The sequence below is a fragment of the Oenanthe melanoleuca genome, chromosome 3 (genome assembly GCF_029582105.1).
Source record: "Oenanthe melanoleuca isolate GR-GAL-2019-014 chromosome 3, OMel1.0, whole genome shotgun sequence".
Classification (NCBI taxonomy): domain Eukaryota; kingdom Metazoa; phylum Chordata; class Aves; order Passeriformes; family Muscicapidae; genus Oenanthe; species Oenanthe melanoleuca.
The window spans coordinates 84411020-84432497 of record NC_079336.1 but is presented as its reverse complement, the minus strand read 5'-3'; the positions used below and the strand labels follow the sequence as shown (position 1 = coordinate 84432497).

Sequence of the window (21478 nt, the reverse complement as noted above, 5' to 3'; positions counted from 1 at the left end):
AACAAAAAACAAAACACAAAAGCACCAACAAAAAGATCCAAAACCAAACAAACTGTTATGTTGTTGGTTCTTTTAGCACATCAGAGACTGGCTGTTAGTGGCTGGGTAGTTTCTTGCTATGATGTGTAAAGTGGAATTCAGTCAGCCACTTCATCTCTGAGCTTTTGTATACTGCCAGCCATAATCACTGGCTTAAATCTTAACAGGTAAAATTAGCCCCAGAAAACCAGTCATTTTTCTTTGGCATTTTCAGTGAAAATCAAAAGCAATAGGAACTCGAGATTAGTTACAGCATTGAACCAAACTGTAGTAGGCAACTTTTACCTCTGGAAGATGAAGCTAAAAGCAATGCTGCCTATCATTAGGTATAGGCCTATAATGGCAAAAAAATGCCATAATGCTAAGCAGTTTTTAATCATTAACTAATTTGCAGTTCGTTGGCTTGAGGATTATCTGAAGGCCTTGTTGCTTTTGGCTCTTTATAGTTCTGTTTTAGCTCTAAACTGAAAATGAAGTTGGAGGGAGCTGCACTGCTGCAGGTAAGCAACTCCATGGGATACTCCCAGAGATGAAGGCAATTTGACAAAACCACAAGAAAGGACTCAAAGTCACTGAATTTATGCAGCCCAATCCAAGTAAGTATGCAATTTATGCAGCTGGGGCTCCACCTCTCATGTCTTTGTAAGCTGTTTTCTCTGTGTGCCAATGTGAATTTGCCCTGCCTGTTGTTTGTTTGGGCTGTTGATGTACAGACGTGATGTAGCTCTGCTTGGTTTGTGCTGTCTCGTGTTTCTACCTGATTGCTTCTCTGTTGATCAAAACCCCAGCAACTTTTGAATTTTAGCATGACTGTTCCTCCTGTTTGTGTTCACCTCTCTGTTGGTGCTTATCTCTCATTTCCATCATTCACTCTATCACTTCACCAGTGCTGCTGTGCTTAGATCGTTCTCCCAAAGACTACATTTCCTTCTTCAAAAATCTTAAAAGTTCTCCTTTGTTATGATGTCTGGATTTAAAGACTGACTGGGATTACTGAGATCTTCTTTCTAATTCTGCCCTTGGCTTTCCTTATTTGTCTATGTGCAGCTTGACTGGGAATTTTCAGAGAAAAAGTCCTTCATGTGCTGATTAGTGATTGCTGAGATTAGTGGCTGAATTAACATCAACTAATGATTGCATCAGCACCTGCTTTTAAACCTAACAAAGACTGATAAGGGTTCAGGTCGTGGGGATGGGCTGATAGGAGAAAAAAATGGGCATTTGCCATCTGTTAGGTAATCTTTCTTTGAAAGCAGTTATCCTTCCCAGTAAAGAACCAAGAACACTGTAGTAGGAATGAATACCCATTCTAAAGACTTGTGGCAACTAATTCAGTCTTGTTGGGTATAATTTTTCTTGTTATGTGAAGTCTGCTTCAGAAGTAACTTGGACCCTGGTTTTCTGCTTTCTCAGACTTCTGGAATCTAAGGTGAGTTGTGGGGAAGTTAATGGTGCAATAGTGTTTAGTGTTGTAGGGACCCTGCCCTTGACCTTTAAAAAGCTGGAATCCAATTCATGAGACTCCTGAGGAGATGCTGGAAGTTTGTCTCATCTTTAAATATAGAAATATGGATTTTTCTAGCCTTTTTCAGGTGGCTTTTGGGATATGTTTGGTAGATAAGGGATATTTTTGAACAAATGTTCAGAGAACTTATGTGCAAGGTTTTGTCAGAAAATGACCAAATGTGTTCTGCCTTTATCGTTTTGAAAGAGCTGCAATGCTTAAGTGAAAGAAATTGGACAGAAGTTTGTAGAAGGAAAATTCTCTGCTGTGAGATAAACACTGCTCTTGGAAGTTAGTGTCCAGGACTTACAAAGAAAACCAAAAATATTTGTGTATGTTATATTCCTTGCAAGACTGTTCTATTTTCTCAAAAAGCCCTGAATTATCTTTTTTTTTAAATGTGCAAAAAGAGAAACTGCAGTGAAAATACTATACTGATGTATTTTAACTACTTCTCTGGGGAGTGAGCATGTAGATTACTAAATATCCTACGTTTAGAAGTTAGTTGGAAATTTAGAAGTAAATGCATATTAACTTTGAAGTTAAATGCATATTTAAATTGCATTAATGAAGTTAATAATATTTCCCATTATTTTTGTAAGGAAGCTTAACACCGTTCCCATCAAATTAATTCTGTAAATATTTTTTTATTTTGTTTGGCAGGTTAGATACCTGCCTAATCTTCAAATAATTTACATTATTTAATTTGTTGTTATTAGGGGAAACTGGTTGATGTGATCCTTTATCCAATGGTCATCTTCATAAACGCATCTAATTTTTAATGGTACAAAAAGGATTTTGGCTTGGGTATGTAAAGCAGATATGTTTCCCTAGTGTGCTTTAAATAATAATATTTCAGCTCTGGGAGCAGAAAATATATGAAGTGAAAACAAAATGCTTTTTCCAACTCCAATAAATCTGTATTTACTTTGGAAGGAGATAGTTTTTAGAAATACTCTGCTAAAGCAAACAAGTATCACAATGTTTGAAAGTGTTGTGCTTTACAAGAACTTCTCAGTCTCTGCTCTCTGTACTTTTTACATTATGCTGGCTGTGAAATTTTAAAATGGTAAAATATATTTTACGTTAATCATTCCTGCTTGTCCTTACCTTAAAAATATGTAGGAAGTTCCATGCTGTTGCTTCAGAGATTATGGTTATTGCATTTAACTTTACACACTATTTATTAAAAAAAAACCAGAGGTCCAAGCCTGGGAGTAATTGCAGCAACTGCTTTACGAGCTGTTTCCATATTTCAAGTGCTGTTTCTGTAAACTGAAAAAATCCACCAAAAACCAACAAAGTTATATCTTTAATGTAATTTCTCATAAGATCTTAGTAGCCCCTATGCTTTGAATGACCTTAAATAAAAGATTTTGTATTGAATGAAGGGAAAGGAGAAAAATATGTACCAAATGGGTATTTTGTTATCACTGAAGATCATTGAAGATGATGTACAACTGTCTTCCAGTTCAGCCTGCAGTATTCAAATATTTGAAAGATGTGTCTTCGAAATGCAAGCAAGGCTTCCATTCAGAATAAAACCAGTGCTCTCCTGTACTTGATACAAGAGACTCCCAGAGAGCATAGCAGAGCTAGCAGCATGAGAGCTGTGAGAGGCTGCCTTATGTATATGGAATGAAGAGCAGAAAGGTGCTTTGATTATCCTTGGAGTGGGGAATGTCTATGTGTGATACTTAATCACTTCTCTGTTTGAGTAGAGAGAATGGAGCAGGGCATTTAAATGCACTATGTGAATGCTTGCAGGATCTGGGATTGTTTTTCTCTGGTTCACTTACATAAACAAACGAGGTGCCAGAACTATTTTATGCAGATAACCCAGTGTGAGATCTGGCACTGAAGAGCCCACACCGTTCCATGGATTCATGAAGTTCAAAATGGAAAGGCTGGTATTTGCTGCAGGTGATACTTTCTTCACCTTGCACCAAGTGGTGCTTTCACCCACATGACTGGATCCTTGAATGCCAGACAGTTCCAAAACAAGGCTTGTTTTAGGCAGTGTTTAAGAGGGTAGTTCTTAGAGTTCAGCAGTTCTTCTAACTTACAGTAAGTAAAGAACATCTTCAGTTTCAGTTGTACATTCAGGTGAATATGAAGTTAAGGTGAAGTTCTGCTACCTGTGTCCACACTGAATGGTGTATCTAGAAAATACTTCTTGTAGTTGTGGAATGTTTTCTTGGTAGAGAGGTCTAATCTGTGCTGGTCAGGGAGCCATTTCCCTAAGTACAGACCCTTGCATGTGCTAGCTGTTGCTGCGCAGTGTGCTAGGTCCTGAATTGAAGAATAGGATTTTAGTTGGTTTGGGGTTTCTTTACAGAACCTGTGCTTTCAGTTCTTTGGTTTCACTTCAGATGCTCACACTGATTTTTACATACGTTACTGCTGCTGGACTGTTGACAGTCTGATGTGGAATCCATGAACTGTTGGTCAGAATGAAAAAGCAAATTGTTTGCAGGAAGACCTGTCTTGATGCACTGAGAGAGACAGGGAAAAGGAGTAAATTTATATGGAGTACCATATATATCTGTGATACTGGTAATTCCTGCAGGTGGGGAAGCTGAGGTGCTGTGAAAAGCTGTACATCTTGTATGGCAGTAGGTATGCTCATGTAGTGACAGCTGTTGCCTGACAGCTCCTGCCAATAAATCCTTCATCCTTCCACACTAGGACGTGTTTTGTGCTCCACAGACCAAAACCTTCTCCTCAGATTCCTATTCAGTGGATGTAAATCGTTCTCAGAGACAAGCTCTGGCAAAGGCAGATGTAGGTTTTGGGGTGCTGTCTTGCTGGTAACCCAAAGGATGGATGTGATAGTGATGTAGCGTGATGCCATTTTATTTTTTTTTTTTAACTTCTCCTTGGCTTCCTGTTGGGATGCCTGGTTGTGCTGTCTATATTGCTCCCACTTCAGGGATGTTTCAGTAAACACAAGGTGGTCACTCTTGAGTTACAGCCTGCCATGATTTAATACCATGCTGAACCTCTCTAGCTCCTACAGGGAGAAGAGCAAGGTTTGGGTCTCTTGCTGGGAAAGGTTTTGAGGAGTAGGCTGGAAAAGAAAATCCTTTGGAAGCTGTCATCTAGGACAGAAATGGGGCAGATGAATGCCATTAAGGAGAGAGTATAAATTGAGCTGCTTCCTGGAGAGGCAACAAAGCTGGAGTTTGTTTTTCTGTGGATTGTATGCAGTGTTTGACCCTCTGTGGGGGAAGCATCCAGAGGAGTCAGTGCTGCATGCTCTTGTTCTTGCAGCTATGGTAGCAGTAGGAATTAGTGGATAATTGTTTTCATGAGAAATAGTGGGAGAAGCCAGCCTTGCTGATCAGCCGTAGGGGGCAGGGGCCGGGTGCCTCCTTCCCCTGAAACCTACCCCTGATATGTTACATGAGCCAAGCAGTAGCTAATTGCAGCGTTTATAATGACATTAACCTTTAATCACATAGTCCATTGGTGGACTAAGAGCACTAAAAAAGTAACAAAACCCCCACCAAACACTGTCATGGTGTCCTGTTAAAATTACATTTTAACCCCCCCCCCAGGACTTCAGGCTGATGGCAGAAACTTCAGATATGCTCATGGTAAAAGATACTGTGTCAGAAACTTGTTCCCCTAGACCTTCTCTCTCTTGACAGCTGCCCTCCAGGTCAAGGGAGGATTTTCTTAGGGCTGAGTGAAAGGTAGCTGTAAAGGTCAGATTATCCATCAGTCTTGTGGGAGCTGCTGAGGTAAAACCACTGCTGAGGTGTCTGCCTTTTTTACATATCTGTAAATTTGGCCCTGATTTTGTAAATAATGAGGTTATATTTAAAGTGCATTATGTCAGACCAGTTCCAGTGGCAACAAACCTTTTAATGAAAAAGCATAAAGCAAGGGAACTTTTTAACAATAAATGTCTTCCTACACTTAGCACATTAGGGTGCATAATCACCCCTCTGCATGGTTTTTGGTGTAATATGTGTGGTATTGAGGAACTGGCAAGCTACTTGGCATTTGTAGAGCATCAAACAGTAGATGACTAAGTCAGTCAGTGCATCTAAATAATTATATATAAGAAATACTTGTGAAAATTAACCCCTCCATCTTATAGAAATAACCATGGCAATCTGTGTGGAGATAGCAGCTATTACTGCCCACATACAGATTGGTTTTGTTTCCCTACCTAACCCTGAGGTAAACAGAGTAACTGGCACAGAATATGAAGTGTTTTCTTTACTACTTAATGCCTTTCAGTGGGTTCTGCTAACACAGTTGCACTGGCTAGTTACTCCTGCTAAACTGTAAAATAGCTCAGGAGGGAACCATTTAAGAATTCCTTGAGAGCAAGCCAGATGCATAATGCCTGCATACATAAAATATATTTTAAAAGGGAAAAGTTAAAGCTCAGTGGGAATTGTTGGTGATCTGCCTTTCTAAGATGAAGTTTATGTTATTCCTTTATCAAATAATTTTAAGGCAAGCAACTCCTCAGGATGAGGAGAGGGGAAAAAATAGGTCTATAATAACAACAAAATACCTGTGTGATTTTATTTTTAGTCTGTGAGGAAAATAATCTAGGAGACAATACCAGATTCTTGGGTTTGTTCTCCTGGGTCTGTGGTAGTTGATCATCCAGATCTATTTTAAGCTCCTTGGCTGTATATTTTCTCCAAGCTTTCCTGAAGAATTTTTAGGATTTAAGGCCCATGTGTCTAAGTGTACCTGTGTTCCGCTGGTACCTGCTTGTGCTTCAACTCTTCTCAGGGAGCAAGGTGGAGCTGTGTGAGGTGTGACTGCAGCGTTGACTCTGTGTGTTCAGCAGCACTGCCACTGGGTCATTTCCAGCATGGCTTATGTTGTGTTTCAGGCTCACAGTGATTGTGTCACTGCATCTTTGCGTGCCCTGCAGCCAGCGGAGATGGCGCACATGGATTCATCTGGTTTCACCTATCCATGGCCACGCCTCCTGCGTGCTGCATTTATCTACCAGAGCACTATAATCCTCCTCTTTTCACCCAGACGCTTGCAATTAAGACACGATCTGCTCTACTTAAGGTATAAATAAGCCTTTAATGTTGCTTGGGGATTACATTAGGACACGAGGGGCTCTTTTGAAGGCAAGGCTTTAGCACAGCAGGATTCACAGAGCAGGCTGCTCCCGAAAGATGCTTTAATAAGGAGAAAGGAATGGTTTCCCAACCATGCATACAGAGAGCAGTGGCAGCTTCTGAGTAGTGAGATACTGCTAGGCTAAATTGGCCTTTATCAGTTGTAAAAGTATGAGTCAAGGGTAAGCTGCCTGTGTCCTTGGATCAAGTAAACCTGTCCACACAGGCAATCATCATTGGAAAGTTTGCTGGCTTAGAGAAAAGAGATGGGAGGGAGCTGAAATATTCACTTGGAACTAGTTTCCCCTGTTTGATTTCAGCAGTATTGGTAGGTGTAATACACTGCACCTGGCTGTCCTGAGTCTCCTTGGCTTATGTGACCCATGCATCTGTGGCAGATGGCTGTGTTTTGGCCATCATTTGCTCTTACCTCTGAGGGAGCTTTTGTGTATGTGGGAAGATACTGGCACTTTTAAACCTCTGAGTTTTGGGCGGGGCGTGGGGAAGGAAAAGAAAGCTGGGGAGTACCAGGTCTTGAGGTGTAATTGATGCAGTCAAAAAAAAAATTCTGTTTTTACACATTTTCTACTTAAATTGCAAGTTAAGTTGTTGAAATGAAACAATTGAAATGGAGTGAGGAGTCACTGGCATTGTGCTGAATGCAAGTGTACACCCCGAGTGCACAGTGTCTGCCTGGAAACTTTTACAGCTTACTAATATGATGATGTTAAGACTGCAAAGTCATTAAATGGGAGTGAAACTGTGTCAAATAATTTCTCACTTCTGGATTTCCTGGTAGTACAGAATTGCAGGTGCTGACACCACAGCTGTTATCTCGGATGCTCCCGCAGCTGCCTGACAGTGCACAGGCTGAGGTGGCTGCCAGGCACTGCTGTTAGGAAGAGCAAGGATTAAATCTGTCAGCATCAAATACCTATTCTTAGCTCAGCTACTGAAGAAATAACACGTTTTTGAGTAATTTGAGTATTGCATACTGGACTTTTTACAATCCGTAGATTATAAACCTCTTTCGTGTTTTGAGGCAAATATAAACACTTCTTTTGAGTCACAACCCAACCTTGTCTCCACTGTGTTGTCTGTTCTTGAGCTTCCTTAGGACCCTGACCCTATGGTCAGAGGTAGGAGTTCACTTTTACAGGTGATAGGGCAGCTCCTTGTCAAATCTGTATTGCTTTGTGTGTCCTTTGGTATTCTGGGTAGGGGGCACTGGTGGGAAGGGATGTCTTGATGCTGACTTCAGATACTTGTGGCTTAGGGCACACAGATATGTACAGATGTGCATGTTTGTGCAGACTTTAGGCAATGCTTTTTCCTGCCTAGAGGAGTAAAAAAGGGAAGAAAGATGGAGAAGGGAAAGGTTATTTTAAACTTTTTTTTTTTTTTTAACGGGTGGATGGATTTTAATAGTGGGTAGTGGGTTTTTCTCTTGAGTTTTGCATGTGCCTGTGCAGAGCTATTCTGTCCTGCCCCGGGGCTGGCTGTGGGCGTAGCAATCCATTCCACATACCCAGCAGTGAGCCGCCGGATCGGTATGTACAACAGGAGTTGTTAGTGCTTGGGAGCTGGGGGTGGGCTGGGGGGGTGAGTTAAACCGTGAAAAAGATGAACAACCAGCCTTTGAACCTTTTCTTCTTAGTTTGTGTTGTTGCATTTGGGCCAGTGGTTGCCAATGCTTCGTTCTCTTGCTGTCCCTATTTAAATTACCCATATTTGGACTGCTTCAGGCAGAGGAGACTATCACCAGTCTGGAAGGCTGCATATTTATTAGATCTGATAGTGGTAAAACCTGAATTTCCCCCTGCTGTGGAAGGGAAGTGAGATGCACTGGAGAGAGCAAGAATAAACATAACTGTGCTCATCTGGTACTAATAATAGGCTTTACTCTCCAGGAGGATTGTCCTTTCTTGTAGCATTTTGTTATCTTGACGAAGATGCTGAATATGCAGAAAGTCATGAGCCCTTTGCCCTTTTTGTCCCTTTTTGAACTTTGACCAGTTGGTCAGGATTGATTATCAACCCAGAATAGCTAATTGCACTGGTTCTCATTTCACTGAACAAAGGTGCTGTGGCCAATCTCCAGGACAAGACCTGTCAAGTAAACCAGTTGAGGTGGAAGCTAGGAGCTTACCCATGGAGCTGAGTGAGAAGGCAGGTGTGGAGAACAATGGATTTGTTCAACATGAGGCTTTGGAGGGCAAGGAGACGGACAGCAGTAGCCAAGAAGAAGTGCCAAAAACGTGCAGTGTTGATATGGACCCAGTGGCTGTGGAGGAGACCGTGTTGAAGCCTTATGCTGGGATGCCAAAGGAAGTGTTGCTGCAGTTCTCCAGCCAAGCCCGCTACAGAGTCACCAGGGAGATCCTCTTCTGGCTCATAATTGCTGGTTCCATTGCTCTTGTGTGTGCTACGATTGCCATCATTGCTCTCTCTCCAAAGTGCCTGGACTGGTGGCAGGCTAGTCCTATTTATCAGATCTATCCTCGTTCCTTCAAGGACAGCAACATGGATGGGAACGGGGATCTGAAAGGTGGGTCAGTTTTCATTCTTGCTGTGTAACAGTTATGTGTGTATGAGTGTATATAAAAAACAAAAGCAGTGGAAAAGTGCAGTCCAATTGACAAAGCCACCTTAATGGAGAGAAGTAAGAAAAGTTGTCAGACAACATTAATAGCAACTCACATTGTCATGAATAAATCCAGGAGCTGCTTGCTCAAATTAAGTCAGCCTGGAATTAGAAAGGAGGTTGAGAGATGGTGCTGAAAGCAAACAGCAGCACAGCTGCTACCAGAGTCAGATACCTCCACAAAACTGAGGGCAGTCAGGAGGATGAGTGGTGCTGAGCACCCGGTCATATTTGGTGGCTGCTCTTCCTGAGGAAAACTAAAACTGACAAAGAGGGGAGAAAGATGTGTTACTTTTTGTTTTCTTCATGGTCTAAGTGTTATCAGCTCGTAAGAATGCGTGGAGTACCTGGTAGCAAGGAAGCAATACCACTTATCAGTAGCTGAGCTGAGACTGCCCTGCAGAAAAGGAAGACTCAACACCAAAATGGACTATGCATTTCTGAACAAGAAGTGATAGCCACACTGTACAGTACTGGCAAGTGAAGGGTAGAAGATGTAGTTGCATACCATAGTAACATGTCAGGAAGATTAAGGAACCTGTGTACAAAGTGTACAAACAAAACTATTTTTTTTTTCTGAACAGATGATGTCCTTTTTTTTTTTTTTTTTTTTTAATAGGTATCCAAGAAAAACTGGACCATATTACATATTTGAATATAAAAACCATCTGGATCACCTCTTTCTTTAAGTCCCCTTTAAAAGACCTTGGATATGGAGCTGAAGACTTTTATGACATTGATCCCATTTTTGGATCAATGAAAGATTTTGAGAATCTGGTTGCAGCCATACATGACAAAGGTAACCTGCACCTCTAAGCAAAGTAACTGTTAAAAAGATGGACCTTATAGAGACTTCAGTTTGTGCACCTGGCAGTCCCCATGGTGGGACTGAGCAGGAGCAGCTGGAGGTGCCAGCAAAAGGTACAAGCTCCCAGCAGTGTGAGCTCTGTCATTGCTGTTTGCTGCCCTTTGGTTCTGGGCAGTGCTGACAGCAGGACAGAGGGCACAGGGACCTACAGCAGCAGCGAGGGTGGCTGCATGTCCTCTGCAAGGAGGGTGTTTGTGGGTGGTGGGCTGGCACCCATCCATGCTCCCTGAGCCCTCTCTCTTCACTGGAAGGCTGGGATCCAGCTCAGGTGCAGTTCTGTCTGACTGAACATGAGGGAACACACTTTTCCTTCCTGCCCTTGCATCCTTGCTTTGGTCTGTTCATGCCTCACACCAAGTGTTCGCTCAGGTATTTCTTATTACAGCTGTTAAGCTGAACAGAAAATGGTTTGCCAGACTGAGAGCATTTGAGGTTTCAATAAAATGCCTGGTCTTTAGGAAGAGTGATGAAGAATGTGTGTTCGTTGGTGAATTGCCTTTCTCACCTGAGAGGTGTGAGACAGATGATGAAGTCAGAGTTAGTGAAGTGGTTCATAGCAGCAGAAATCTGTTCTGATTTTTTTTTTCACCCTTCTTTTCCTCCCAAGCTGTGTTCCAGCTACTTGCAAACACCAGTCATGTCTAACTGTTTTGGTAGTCTGCTACTTTTAGTGGGGTTTTTTTGCCCCCTCCTTCACCAGACCTATGGCATATGAGAGTCTCTGATACTGCATTTAGAAAAAATACAAACATTGTCTTAAAAGGCTAAATGTAATGCTGTAGTTTGGGGGGATGGCGGGGAGGGGGAATGTGGTAGGTTTTTTTATGTTTTTTTTATTTTTATTTTTTTTAATTTTAAAGGGCTAAAGGTGATAATGGATTTAATACCAAACCACACAAGCAACAAACACCAGTGGTTTCAGCTGAGCCGCAATCGGACTGGGAAGTACACGGACTACTACATCTGGCAGGACTGCATGCAGGCTGCTGGCTCAGTCATCCCTCCCAACAACTGGGTAAACACGGGAAGGGACACACACACCTCCCAGGCTGGATGCCACAGAGCAAAAGCAGCTGTAGCATGATTGTCCCAATGTACACAGGGTTATAAATGGCTGGTGAGAGGTACAAACTGAAGTTACTACATGAGCTAGTGCAGATTGGGGGGTCACTGGAAAAGTTCCTACTTCAAGTGGAATTATAAAAATTACTTTTGTTTCTTTACCTCAGTGTTAAATCTTTATTCATGAAACAAACACATACAGAAAAATAAGGTTGTGCCCAAGTTGTTCACACATGCCCCCTTCTGTGTATGGGTATCCTGCTCTAGAAACTGTGTGTCAGGTCCTCTGAAATAATAGTTGGTGGGGAAGGAAACAAAACAATGTGATCTTGGCTTTTTTCCTTTTTTCTGGAAAGTGATCAGGCCAGAAAGTGTGTTGCCTGCTTCAAATAGATTTATATTAGATTTGAACTAGTAGGTGCATGATTAGGAATTTGTATGTTCTAATAACTCAAGGTGGAATTAATATTTTGTACCAATTTGCATAATTTCTCTTTAAACTTAACAGTCTTAAGAATTGTCTTTGCATTTGGAATCTTTTATTACAGAGATGGTGATAAAGTTTGACATTTTTAACTTGCTGACTGTTGTTGGCCCTTCAAAGGGATAATACTAAATTGCAGAAAGCTCTAAGTTAACTAAAGCTATTTTTATTAAGTTTTAGGAGAAGCAATTCCAAAATAAACGTTTCCACCCATGTTTTCCCTTCTATTCCAGATAATTCCCAATGAAGTTAACTTAATAAAAGATCTTCAAATTCCACAACACTGAACAAAAAATACATGTGGGAAAGTACAACTAAAGGGAGCACAATTAGTGGCAAAAATAAATGAAAACCATAAGTACCAAAATCTGTTCAAAATGCAGTCCACTGATTAGGCGTTTTGTGCTTTACTTTATGCTTGTAATGCCCCACAATTTATCTATGCACAGGAGGAAATGTTTGTTTAGTTAGTAGTTCTGATTGTCTCTCTCTCCCTTGGCTGCGCAGGTGAGTGTCTTTGGGAATTCCAGCTGGCAGTTTGACGACGTGAGGAAGCAATGTTATTTCCATCAGTTTGGGAAGGAACAGCCAGACTTAAATTTTCGCAGCCCTGCTGTTCAACAAGAAATCCATGTAAGTATGAAACCCACTGCTGTTGAGCCCACAGCAAAGCAGCTCTTGCAGTGAAGCCTGTGCAGAGCTGACTTACTCAAGTGCAGAGAAGTTTTTATCTCTGTTGATACAAAGAGCCAGTCAAATGGAGGGATGGCACCTTGTTTAGCAGAGAGATGTTTGCATTTTCTGGAAAGCAGAGGTGGTGCTGATGTGCTGATTGGAACTACAAGGAATGCCTGGGCTTGTGGGTAAGGGGAGATAGTGAGTTTCGATCTGTCTGCATATCCGATGACTTTCCAGGGGGAAAGTGAGTGTTTTCACAGTGACGGTGATGGTTCTGTTGGGATGGAATCTCCTTCCTGTCCACACTGTTTCCTAGCAGACAATGTGGAATTCATTAAAATATGGGGATATAGGCCTGAATATGGGGAGCCTGGTAACTGCTGCTTCTTTTTCCCCCTTTCTGTAATTTATCCCTCAGCTGGTAATACAGGTAGTTAATGTGTTTAATTGACTCCTAAGCGTTTGCTACTTTGTACTGTTGAATTGTGGTGCATTTCTTTGGCGCTGTTCTTCACAGCTGCCCATCCTCTTGGGATGGTCTCTGTGGGGCCTCTCCCCTCTCCACGTGGGTGCTGCATGAGCTTGAAGCAAAACACGTCAGGTCATAGCTTTTCACTCAAGCGTGCAAAGAGACTGCCTTTGAGACTGGTCCTTGAAGAGCTGCCAGGAGCCTCTCTGTGTCTTTTACTTCCCTTAATGCCACATCTTGCCATTTGCACCTGTGTTTCGCCATAGCACTGCACAGGCTTTTTAATGATCCTGGTTAATTACTTTAAAAAATGATACCTGAATTATCGAAACTCCAGTAGCAAAGAGATGCTGCATTTCCTATGCAAAAAAACCCCAACCAACCAACCAACCAAAAAACATGAAAGCTGGAAAGTTTGTCCTGGCAACACCAACCTTGGTAAATGTGTATGAACATCGTGTTAAAGAATAATTTTGTCTAGCATTTTAATTCAAAATCCTGTTCCAGAAGGTTAGGAGAACTGAGCAGGAAGCAAATGGACTTTTGCAGAGAAGCTCAAGTCTTTGGTTCAGCATCACAAGGGCACCCAAGAACAAGCAAACTCAGCTATCAGCATGTTGTGGCTTTCTTGTATAAATAGAAGTAGATTGGTGCCCGTGAGAAACACTCAGTGCTTGATGTTTGCAGTGCTGATACCCAGGCTTGCTTTTGTGCTGAGCACAGGTAAAAGCATGAACTTTTTTGGGAAGATTCGGTATTGGACAGGCACCATGTTAAGAGCTGCTGCTTTCAGAATGGTGCTAGGAGAAAGTGCAGCTCAGCGAGGCAGAGTCTTTATTTGCCAAACAAAAATCTGTACAGCTTGAGTGTGGACTAATTCTACTGCAGCCTGTTCAGATAAGTGTACTTCATATGTTTTTAAAAAGCAAGTCAATAGACATCTTTTAAAAAATATATAAAAAACAATTTTTTCTCAGATGAAGACAATTATCACAACTAAAAGGACATTTGTAGAAAACACTAAAGAGGGACTGAATTTTGGAGCTTTTTGTTAAAACCAGTGCAATTAAAACTGTAGTAATATAGTTAGTGAAGTAGGATATAATTTTACTAATAGTGACTAACACTGGAATTTGATCGTGAAATTTCAAATAAATAGCATTTGTTATTGTTGGATAATAATTTCTTATGTTCCTGCAAGTCAACAAATAATTGAAAATAAAATAAACAAATTTACATCAGTCAAATATGAGAGAACAAATGTTTTAAGAGCTCTATTGTTTAAAAGAAAATTGGTGGCACAAGGTTTGTGCAGAACAACATATTCCTGCATATTTGAATCAATGTTCTAATTGTGTGCAGCTATGACGAGCATTCATCAACAACAGCACCTAGCATGAGCCCAGTTGTGTTGATGGATGAAATTAGAAACAGCTTTTAGCAAGTCATGCCCTGGCTTTGGTCTCCTGAATTATGGGAGAAGTTAGAGACCAGTCTTTCTCTTTTTTTGTATCTATGAAATAGTAAGACATACTTTATTTAGCTATTAATTTGATTCTAGATCAACATGATTCACTTTAGCTTCTAGAAAAAATTGAAGCAGAAAATTCAAAAAATGATTTGTTATGTATAAACACCTCCTTACAAGTTTGGTTTTCTTTTTAAGAGTATATTATTTTAAACAGGGTGGGCTCATTCTGACTCTCCAATTTTTGCTTTTATCTAGGATATTATAAAATTTTGGCTTGGCAAAGGAGTTGATGGATTAAGTTTCAGCACTGTTAAATTTCTCTTAGAAGCAACACATCTCCGAGACGAGCCTCTAGTGAACAAGTCTCAGAATGGAGTAATGTATATGTTCTGTCTTTGCTTGCTTTCCTGCTTTTCCTGTGGACACAAGAGTGCCTGGTTTGACTCTTTTGGGTCTTAATTGTGGCTGTAGGAAAATCAAGTCAGCCTTGGAAGGCGGGTGGGTCCTGGGCACTCTGCACAAAGAGCACTCAGCACCAGGAAGCCCCAGTAAGAGCTGGAGCATAACAAACATACACTGCAATAGTGTCACAATGAGAGGAGACCAGACACATTCACTGCTGGTTATGTTACTTGCTTTTGCTCTGATAGTGAATTTGGTGATGTCCCCAGGTAGTGCCAGCAGTGAGACACTGTTCTCCTGTGGAGCTGGGAATCACAGACTGCTGGCCAGCTCCAGTTGGTGGTGGTGTTGTGTTACTGTACCCAGGCACTGTCCATCTTTCCAGCCTAGTCTGGGGCCACAGCACCTGCTCTGCTCACTGCTCCACATGGGCTCTGTTGGTTAGTGCTGTGGGTGGGCTTTCCCTGCTGAAGGATGGGATCCAAAATTATCTGTTCTCTGCTGCTCCAGAGTTCCTCAAGTGCAGTTCAACTCTGTGCTGTTAGTGTTAGCATGCTGAACTCAATATTTCAGTAAAAATTAATGAGCTGGTGCACTGTCTCAGGAAAGAATGGGAGGAATTTGGAGAATTCTGAAACGTAAAACATTGGTTAACTAATGTGAAGTACTATACCCTGCTTTAAGGAGAGTATCACAGCCTATTCCCAGCTCTACCATGACTACACCACCACACAAGTTGGTTTGCATGACATCGTCCGCAGCTTCCGTCACACCATGAATGAGTTCAGCAGAGAGCCTGGCAGATACAGGTAACCAGCACAGCTGCCCAGTTTTTTCTAATATTCATCTCCCTCTTGCTAGCAATAAAATGTTTTTTAATAACATAATACAACACAGAAATGCAAATCCTCCAGTGCAGATAGCAGTGCATAGGCTATAGTGTCTCTTCCCCAGTGTATGCAGAAAGGAATTGGCCCTGTTAGCTCTGCTCCATCTATGGACTGTATAAAGCTAAGCAGAAGAGGAAACCATTCTAATCACATAGACACTAATTTATCAATCCTGTGCCTGATTTGTTCTTTAGTTTTAATAGTGCAGTTCAAGTGAGACACACAGTCAGAGAGTGTTAAAATCAAAGAATGGTTGAATTTGGAAGGGACCTCCTGAAGTTCTCTGGTCCCAACGCCCTACTTTTTAGGGCCACCTGGAGCCAGTTGCCCAGGGAACTTGTCCAGATGGCTTTTGAACATTTCCAATAATGGGGACTCTACAACCTCCCTGGAAAACCAGTGCCAGGGCTCAGTCACCCTGGCTGGTGTTTCAGTTTGTGCCCATTGCCTCTGGCCCTGGCCCTGGGCACCACTGAAAAAAGCCTGGCTCTGTCACCTTTGCACCCTCCCTTCAATACATGGATGAGATTCCCCTGAGGCTTCCCTTCCCCGGGCTAAACAGCCCCACTCCTTTCCTCCTGGGAGAGATATTTCATTCCCTAATGGCCTCGGTAGCAGACTAAAGGGGAAGGATTACCCCCTCACTTCTGGCAGCAGTCCTTCTAATGCAGCCCAGGATGTCATGAGCCACCTTCAAGGGCACATTGATGGCTCATGGTCAGCTTGGGGGACCCCAGATCCTCTTCTGGGAAGGAAAGCGTGGAAATTGCTGGTGTGGACTGTGTGGACCTGGATTCAGAAAGATAAAACTTCAGTCACATACTTCAGCCTTGTGTTGACTCTTGTAGGTTTTTCTCCAGCAACTTCCAAGAAATATTTCTCCTTGATTCCTTGTCTGCCTTAGAAAATATAGTTTCTCTGTATTAATCTTTTTTTTGATGGGGAGGGGGAAGTGAACATAATTCTTAATGCTCTGTGTCCAACCTTTTCTAGCTTTATTCTGTTCTGTGTAACAAAAATGAGCCAAAAAAGCATTTGTGTACTTCTTTGTAGATTTATGGGTTCTGATGATAATGAAAAGGATGACATTGAAGCAACAATGATGTATTATGGAACGTCTTTTATTCAAGAAGCAGATTTTCCCTTCAATTTCAACCTAATTAACATGAAGAATCTATCGGGCAACAGTATTTTTGAAGCTGTCGACTTGTGGATGAAAAACATGCCTGCAGGAAAATGGCCAAACTGGGCAGTAAGAGCTCTAGACCTACTCTCATAGGAAGGGCTTGTTCTTGTAGGTGACAGAAACCACACAAAAACAGATTTCAGTGGGACCAGCAGCAGCCTGGGCCCATGGCTGAGCTACAGTTGCTGTCCTTGTGAAAACTCTCAGCTGCTGTACTTTGAGTCCTTGGCACTGTCTGGCTCTCCTGCCCTTCAGTAACACTTCCACTCCCCATGCAAGGATGACAGAAGGGAATTTATGATCATGCCTCTCCCTCAGTGTCTCCAATGGCTAAACCCTCAGTGAGAGTGGAATTGGGATAATTATCTTTGACCATAAACTGACTCACTGCAATGGATTCTGGAACCCGCCCGGGGCCAGGGCAGAGCAGAGCAGGCAGTGGAGGGCAGTTAACTTAAAACATTGCTCCTCTTTTGCTAGGAAACATGATTGGAATGTGCAAAGGATCTCTTCAAAACAAGCAGAGCAATCCTCATACAGGAGAGAAAATAGCAGAGAACTGTAAGCAGGGAGAGTTATTTGTCATCCCTTCCTCACGTCTGCCTCATGCGCTGCTGGCAGAACTTCACATTTTTTGTGACAGAAGTTTGTAATGGCATTAAGATAAAGATAATGGACCTGGAAAGGAAAGAAAAAACGCCCAAAACATTTACTAACTTGTTAAATTAGTTCATTAGTTTCACATATGCATGAAATTTTATAATGTGTTTAACAGAATGATGTTTTATTCAGGTTGGAAGCCCTAATGCTGCTCGGGTTTCAACTCGGATTGGGAAGGAGTACATCAATGTCATGAACATGCTGCTTTTAACCCTCCCTGGCACTCCTGTAACTTACTATGGTGAAGAAATAGGCATGGAGAACATTGCATCAGAAAATGTAAGTGAAAAGCAAACTCTGGTCCTCTTGTTGTTTAGTTCCAAGTAACATAACATTCAAAAACACAATAACTTTTGTTTTTTTTAACCAAACCCAGTATTTCTCACTGCTTAAATGGTTTTCTGTGTTCCTCATTACAAACCTCTGTAGAGCATGTGGAAATGGCCAGGCCAGAGACCAGAATCAAGGCTTTGATGTGTGTCTGAACTGGTAGACTTCAGTTATGGATGCTGATTTCTCTTTCTCTGGATCAGTCTTGAAGGTTTCCAGCAGTGTTGCTTCAGCAGAAAGGACAGCAAGTGCCAGCACTGGGCCTGGCCAGGGATTAGGAGAGGTGTTCTGCAGACATATGAGGGGAGAGGAATAGAGCCATCTTCTTCCTCCCATGGACGTGCCCTCATCAGTGTGCCAGGGTCCATTAGTTCCTGGCTGTTATTTAAAGGAAGTCACGGTTCTGTCATGAGTGTCAGAAAAAGGGATCTGCACAAAGGGGAGGCTGCCTGGTGGCAAGCAGAAATGGCTTTTTGTCATCATGCATAGTCTATCCCAAATAGGAACAGCTCATCCCTGCCTCTCCTCACCATATCTGAGGCACCCTCCCAACATGGTCCTATGGCAGATGCTGCTTTCCTTGTGGAAATCCTGTTAGAGAGTGAGGAGCCTCTGGCAATGTTAGAAATGACATTGGCTAGCTTTGTATCAAAGGGAAAGAGGTACTTGAAGCACAGGATCATTTCCAGATTTGTCTGATTCAGATGCGAGGAAATGATTCTCTGATTTAAAAGGAAATCTCATTTCCTCTGAGAAAACCCTAGGTCAAAGTATCTCCTGCATTTTCTTGCTGCTGCTGATTACAGCTGATAGAGCGATTCTCTTAAGAAAAGTGGCTCACCCTGAGCTCCTCACGGTTCACTCTCTTTTAGTGGCTACCCTGTGGCTCAGGGCTTTGGAACAAATGCAAGCCCACCCTTCACTCTGTCTGGAGAAAGTTCCCTGATTAATGGGTTTCTTAGGAAGATGGAGAGTATTTGCTCAGGATGATACAGGCTTTAGCCCCAGCATTTCAAACACTTCAGGAGACACTGAGAGAGGTAAAGATGAGAGGCAGTGTTACCAGTGTTGAAAACTTAGGATTTTTTTTCCCCTGCTTTTCAGAATATGCTAAAAAGGAGAAACCCATTATTTATAATGTCACAAAGCAAAGTGACAATTTCTTTTGTTAAGCTGCTGCTCTGACAGATTGTATTGAAAAGTGTCCTTTATATGAAAAACAGTTTTCATGGAAAACAAACACTCAAAGTATGTGCAAAATATTTTATGCCCTCTTATATCATTAAATTTAAGTGTCAGATCTTTTGGCAGCTCTTCAGTAACAATGAGGAAGCTTTTTCAGAATTTTTCTGAATTCTTCAAAATGAAAACTTCAGACTTTTTTTACATCGACACTTTTTAATCAGCTAAAAGCTGGTTTTCAATAGTTTTGCACCTGCAAATAATAATTTTACCTTTCTAATACAAACAGTCCTGTCAAAATTGTAGCCCTTGCAAATGTAAGCTTGAAGAGTGCTGGGGTGAAAAGTGCAATACTTACAAAAGAACAGACATTGAACAGCAGTTACTTGTTGTTTACTGTTATTTTTACGACATCTCTTCTAAGGACTCAATACCTTACAAGTTCATTCTCTGCATGTCTAGATATTTATCAGAATATCCTGGCTGTCATCAGCAAACTTTTATCCAACCATCTGTTGCAAAGGATGACAACTCTAGTAAGAGTCATTTCGCAATTCCATGTTTTACCCAGCAATGCTGTCTGTATCTGAGATGATCTCCTCCCCTCCATTTCAGGAGATGTATTGGTTCTCATTTTCTCCTTAGATTTGGACCACTATTACATCTTCATTAAATTTTAACTTAAACCGAAGAAAGCAATACTGAATGGGAGATAATTTGGGAATTGAGAGAACATGCTACTCAAAGAATAATTTTTAATATGGTAATCACCACTTTATTTTCTAGGTGACCCTCCCAGAGAAATCCCCCATGCAGTGGGATGGAGAAGTTAATGCTGGTTTTACTGAAGGCAACAGCAGCTGGTTACCTGTTAACTCCGACTACCAAAGTGTAAATGTGGAAGTAGGTATCTACACGTGTGAAAAACTAATGGTCTCAAAATATTTTAATGTATCTATTTTGCTCTGGCTTCCTTTTAGTAGTGAGCATTGGCAGTGGGAACAAACTCAAGGGGAAAAAAAAGCACTGAATCCTCACAAGTTTTTTTAGAAAAGGAAATCACAACAAGCAGCCTACTTCCATCTATATTCATTTAAGCAGAGCAGCTACAATTATGATGTTGATGTGGCAATTTGGCATTTAATCCTTTTGATACTACATTGAGAACTGGTCTCTTTTTCCTCATTTCTATTGCTATAGAAAGCACTGGCTTTGTAACAAGAACTTGACATAGACCAACTCTAACATAAGTAGAGCAGTGAATCAAACAAATTTTGCTGACCTACAGTGCTGACCAAAATTGAAGGCAGAAAAAACCCTAAGATAGCAGAAATATAAAACGTGAAATGAACCCTGTGACTGCAGTAGACTGGACTCAATGAAAAAGATTCAGTGTCAAGCTTTGAATGGCTCTGGCTTTCTCCTGAATCAACAGTACTGAAAGCAAGCTGTGGGAGGAAGCAATCACATTAGTGCTGGGGAACTGTTATACTTAATAAACTCTGTGTCTGCCACTCCACACATGCCAAGGAGGTGCATGAGGAAAAGCAGTTTGTCAGTGAAATTTGCAGACAGATTTGAAGAGGGATAATTGTCAGGATGGAATTCCGATAGGCAGGTTCTCAGCAGCCTGAGTGGGTGTGAGAAGGAAGCTGCATTTCCTCCCTGCAGTGCCAAGAACTGACCCTGTTGGTGCTGACTGTTGCAGATCCAGAGCACCTGGTCCAACTCAACCCTGAGTTTGTACAGAGCGCTGACTTCACTGCGGAGCGACGAGCTGCCCCTGAACCGAGGGTGGATGTGCCACATCTGGAACGACAGTAACGTGTTTGTGTACGTGAGGGAGCTGGATGGGCTAGACAGAGTCTTTATGATGGTGCTCAACTTTGGCCAGGGGTCGACTATAGACCTGAAGGCCATAGTTCCTAACCTTCCCTCTGAAGCTGTAATAAGACTCAGTACCCATTTTAGCAATGCTGGTAAAGTGGTCAATACCAAACTAATTACAACTGAAATGGGAGAAGGCCTGGTCCTTGAATATAAAACAGCAAAGCCTGTTCATACTATGGAAGCTTTTCAAGGGAAGTGCTTTGTGGCAGAAAAAGCTTGTTATTCCAAGGCCCTCAATTTACTCTACATGAACTGTTAAGTAGAGGAGTAGAATACCTATGCTTTCGTGTTAAATTAGAAGATATTATTTTCAGGGAAATGCTAAAAATACTCAGTTTTCTTTGGCTTTTAAAACTTTGTGTACAAAATAAATGTCCTGAAAAATCAGATACATAATTGTCTTGTATCTGTATTTGTGATGAAAAGGAAAAAGAATGGTATGAACTCCCCCTTAGGGTCTGTGGAGAAGAAAAGTAAATCTGTTATTAAAAACTGTCCTGTTTAAGCATGCGTTTTTGGGAGGAGAGGGAGCAGTTGCTTTCTGAGTGCTGACCCTGGAGGTTGCTGGTCTGTGAGTGCTCCTGTGGAACCCCAAGCCTGTGTCAGTTCACTGT

The 21478-nt window shown here is 41.7% G+C and overlaps 1 protein-coding gene across 5 annotated transcripts; it reads left to right on the top strand.

Moving 5' to 3' along the window:
- Positions 1 to 488: 488 nt before the first annotated feature.
- SLC3A1 (solute carrier family 3 member 1) lies at positions 489 to 21251 on the top strand. Of its 5 annotated transcripts, XM_056488787.1 has the most exons (13): positions 604 to 635; positions 1409 to 1468; positions 6408 to 6595; positions 8730 to 9196; positions 9912 to 10091; positions 11021 to 11175; positions 12214 to 12339; positions 14580 to 14699; positions 15411 to 15535; positions 16670 to 16868; positions 17595 to 17741; positions 19761 to 19877; positions 20683 to 21251. In XM_056488787.1, exons 3-13 carry the CDS (start codon positions 6459 to 6461, stop codon positions 21121 to 21123), a joined length of 2214 nt encoding a protein of 737 aa, XP_056344762.1. In that variant the 5' UTR covers positions 604 to 635; positions 1409 to 1468; positions 6408 to 6458; the 3' UTR covers positions 21124 to 21251. The 5 variants fall into 5 exon arrangements, with proteins under 5 accessions (XP_056344758.1, XP_056344760.1, XP_056344762.1 ...); XM_056488783.1 differs by lacking the exon at positions 1409 to 1468 and having other exon boundaries at positions 489 to 635; XM_056488785.1 differs by lacking the exon at positions 6408 to 6595 and having other exon boundaries at positions 495 to 635.
- The last annotated feature ends 227 nt before the right edge of the window (positions 21252 to 21478 follow it).